Source organism: Anarrhichthys ocellatus, unplaced genomic scaffold (genome assembly GCF_004355925.1).
Source record: "Anarrhichthys ocellatus isolate YVR2014 unplaced genomic scaffold, GSC_Weel_1.0 scaffold6, whole genome shotgun sequence".
Classification (NCBI taxonomy): domain Eukaryota; kingdom Metazoa; phylum Chordata; class Actinopteri; order Perciformes; family Anarhichadidae; genus Anarrhichthys; species Anarrhichthys ocellatus.
In genome coordinates, this window is record NW_022280036.1 from 15,254,115 (window position 1) to 15,258,191 (window position 4,077).

The following is a 4,077-nucleotide window of genomic DNA, read 5'->3' on the forward strand; positions in this document are numbered from 1 at the left end:
ATAAATAATGTGGACAGACAATCATATCCCCAGCTTACAATAAGACAAATGACTGAAATCTTTATCCACGACCATGATAGAAGGACCATACAGGGAATTTCTTATCACATGTATTGTGCACTAAGATTACCAGCTAGAAACAAAATGTCACACTGAAACTTAAAGTAATTCCCGCTGGTGTGTCTCCCGGCAGAAAGAGGAGGAGCGGCTGCGAGCTTCCATCCGCAGAGAGTCCCAGCAGAGGAGGATGAGGGAGAAGCAGCACCAGAGAGGCCTGAGCAGCAGTTACCTGGAGCCCGACCGCTACGATGATGAGGAGGAGGGCGAGGAAGCCATCAGCCTGGCAGCCATCAAGAGCAAATACAAGGGAGGAGGAGGTCTGAGAGGTGCGGACGAATAGACGGTCACATTCTCCTTTTCATTATCTCTCACAAGGGTTTTATGAAGTCACAGAGTTCTAATTAACATCCTCCTCTTTTTCTTTTTTTTCTCGACCCAATCCAGAGGAGCGAGCGAGGATCTACTCATCCGACAGTGATGAAGGCTCTGATGACGACAAGGCCCAGAGGCTGATGAAGGCCAAGAAGCTAGACAGCGATGAGGTGGGTGTAGTGTCCTGTTGGACCGACGGGGGGCAGTGTGGCGCAGTTCATCGGGGAGCTTAAAAAAAACCAGACAATTTGTAACCTTGTTCATGTGAACTGAACAGGAACAAGGAATACTAGTCCTTTTTAATGAGCATGCACTTATTGCTGCACTGACAGCACTGCCAGAAAACAAAATGCAACTGTAACATGACACCTGACTGTACTGAATGTCTGCTGCTGTCAGCATCTGACCGTCATCTGTCCTGTTCTGTTCTGTGCAGGAGGGCGAGGGGTCAGGCAAGAGAAAGGCCGAGGACGACGAGGAGGTAGCCACCAAGAAGGCCAAGAAATATGTGATCAGCGACGAAGAGGAGGAGGAGGAGGAGGAAGAGGAGAAGGAGGAGGAAGAAGAAGAAGAGGAGAAGGAGGAAAAGGAAGAGGGGGAAGAGGATGATGAATAATTCTCTTTTTTTTTTATCATTCCACTGTATTATCAGTGCTCAGCCCACATGGCATATAAACAGCCATATTTTGTTTTGTATATTTTTTTAAGACCTGAGTGTGGGTGAGTGCGATTGTGTGTTTGTTTGCTTGTTTATGTTGTGTACAGAAAAGGTGAGAAATAAAGAAATGGTTGTCTTATGTAACGAAAGATTCCCATGGCTCCCTTTTATTTGTATTATCTTCATTATTATGATTCATAAGCATGACTCACGCTGCTGTGAGTCCGTGAAACGTACTGCGTAGTCCAGTTGACAAACCAAACGGAGGTTAATGGGATAAGTGCAGTAGGTTGATTTGAGAATAAATTGGGTAAATAGCGTAGCGGGGGGGGGGACGAATCTCAACTGGTGTTAAAACAACCAACTAAACCCACTTGACAGCAGAGGCCAGAGAACAGGGGATTTGGGAGCAGTAATACTGCGAGACAAGATCCTCCTCCAGCCCAGGCAGGAAACAGAAGAAGAGGCCTAGCTAGGAGTTACGGGTCTTATAAATACAAGTTGGCATTGGTTCCCACTCCATTTTCTAACTCCTCTCCACACTCATCACCCTGCATCTGCAAACGGACACAACTAGAAGACACAGCTGATAATATTGGTCAGTTGTCCAACAAATCCTTTATTTTAATTGACAGATTTTAGGTATATTTTTGGACTGTTGTATTCCCCTTCATTAGTTATAGATCAATCTATTCAGCACTAATTGGCTGTCTGACATTAAATCCAAATGTGCCAAATGTACCCAAACAAGACAGTCTCCAGCCACGCACTTGGCTTTGTGAGGCTGAGGGTAATGTTACAGGCACAGTGGTGCTTTGAACTAAATGCTAATGTTAGCATGCTAACATGTTGAAGTTGAGCAGGTATAATGTTCACCATGTTCACTGTCTTGGTTTAGCTAGTGAGCGTACTGACACTTTATAGTCCTCTGGGGACCAGACATATCTGAACAAAATGTCATGTCATAAATCCAATAAGATATTCCAGTCGGAGCCACATTGGTGGACCGACAACAGACTGACTGCCATCCATGGAGCCATGCTAACGAATGACTTTATGAGCATATAACGTGTCGCTACTTGTTAAAAAGCACAATAATCTGTAGTGGTTAAAAAATGAATGTATATAAATAATATTTTTTCATATCTCTGCCAGGGGGATCATGCGATCAGTCGTGTGAGTAAGTGTGTGTGTGTGTGTGAGGGGGTGCACCTCTGTGTCCGTACACAGCTAATCTCGCATTCTGCTGGAGCAATTTTCATAATATTTTGGGTGACCAGTTATGGCTGCATGCTCAGGGACCTCTTGTGGTTGTGGTGACTCACTCTTTCTCAAAACACCTTTTTTTGCTTTAAACTGCCATTGATTGCCTGCTGATTCCTCACTCACTACTCTTAACCGGCCCCTGCCCACAGTGGGGGGATAAGAGTTTGCGGTGTGTTTGGCTAACAGATAATGGAATGGATGGTGTGTCTGGGAAGACAGCTTGGTGAGTTTAACTTTGTTTTTGGCAAGATTGTATGACGTTGCTTATACGACGACTTTGAGCTGATTGACCACATACATCGCCGTTTGTTTTTTACTTTAAATAAAGTGTATTTTACAATCCCTTACAGCTCGTTAGAGCTAATTGTGGGTTGTATTCATTCAATCACACAAATAAAGCAGCAGTCGTTGCAGACACACCTTTTTAATTAATTAATTTATTATTTACGAACATGTTTGAAAAGTAAATGGTATCATTGTGGCCTTTTTGTATTTCAGCCAAAACCTGCTTCAAAATTAAAAAACAACAGTGTAATGCAAAACGTACTGTGTGATATGATTGCCAAATATCTAAAAGTAAAAATTGGAGGAATGTTTAGGTGCGTCATTGCTCCAGTTGTTAGAATCAAGTGATGTTGAGCTACAGTGTGAGAGGAGAATGTAGAGAACAACAGGTAACTGATTCAAGTTCATCAGCCAGAATGACGCACAGTGTCACACACACACACACACACAGACACACACACACACAGACACACACACACACACACACACACACACACAGACAGCCAGCGGAGCATTTAACTGGGTTCCTTGAGATAGATAACAACCCTTGTACCTGACCTTTTACCCAGCCCTGTCCAGACAGAGCTAGCTGTAGCTACTCAGAATATAAAACTGGTTAACAAAAACACTAAGTGATTAAGTAAGAGTTACATAAATTGACTGCATTCTGTCTCTTGATAATGACCTCTCTGTGCCACACACACACACTGCATTGTCGTGGCCACAGACTGCTGTTAGTATGGGGAAAAGTATCAAAGACTCCTTGAATACTGTGGTATACACGGTAGAGGCTTGTTATGAGAGAGGTTCTGCAGGACAGCATTGTTTAAAAGAGCCTTTGGTGTTTTCTGAGTGTGTGGCATGCGGCATTTGCTTTTTAAAAATCTACCCAGGACAGGTCTGTGTGCGTGTGCACGTGCTTGTATGTGTATTTTTATGCGGCCCACAGCACTGAGCAGAACATAGCGCATGCTAAGCTATATAAAGCACATACTGTGACTGTTTATGCAAATGTTGTGTGTCTTTGTTGCCTGAAAAGAGAAGGTGTCGTCAGTAGTGGTGTGCCGCGTTATCTCAGACTGCAGTGGGTTATGTAAACCCAATTCCACACAGTAAGGAGTGGAGAAGGGAGGGAACAGGAGGAGAGGAGCGGAGGGGGGGGAGGCACTGCTGCACATACAGTCAGCACTGACTGACGGGGGATGAGGCAGAGGGGAGGGCTGCAGCATTTCACCCTCTTTTTTTAGTTTTCTCCTCCCCCTTTCATCTCTTCTTTCTCACTTTTTTCTCCCAGATACCCCGTTTTCCCACCGTCCAGCCTGAACCTGAACTCTGTGACATCACATTTTCTGTAAAGGAAGCACAGGCAGTGTCAAAGCAAAGCAGAGAGGGTATGTTTTCTATTCCTAGAGCCTTGCAGGCACACACACACACAC

The 4,077-nt window shown here is 44.3% G+C and overlaps 1 protein-coding gene across 1 annotated transcript in view; it reads left to right on the forward strand.

Moving 5' to 3' along the window:
* Nucleotides 1-1,234, forward strand: part of leo1 (LEO1 homolog, Paf1/RNA polymerase II complex component) — an 8,782-nt gene extending 7,548 nt beyond the window's left edge. Inside the window, exons 12-14 of the mRNA XM_031846350.1 lie at nucleotides 194-386; nucleotides 505-602; nucleotides 869-1,234. Of these exons, the coding sequence (XP_031702210.1) occupies nucleotides 194-386; nucleotides 505-602; nucleotides 869-1,048 (471 nt within the window). The 3' untranslated portion in view covers nucleotides 1,049-1,234. The remainder of the gene's footprint in view (nucleotides 1-193; nucleotides 387-504; nucleotides 603-868) is intronic.
* Nucleotides 1,235-4,077: the final 2,843 nt, after the last annotated feature.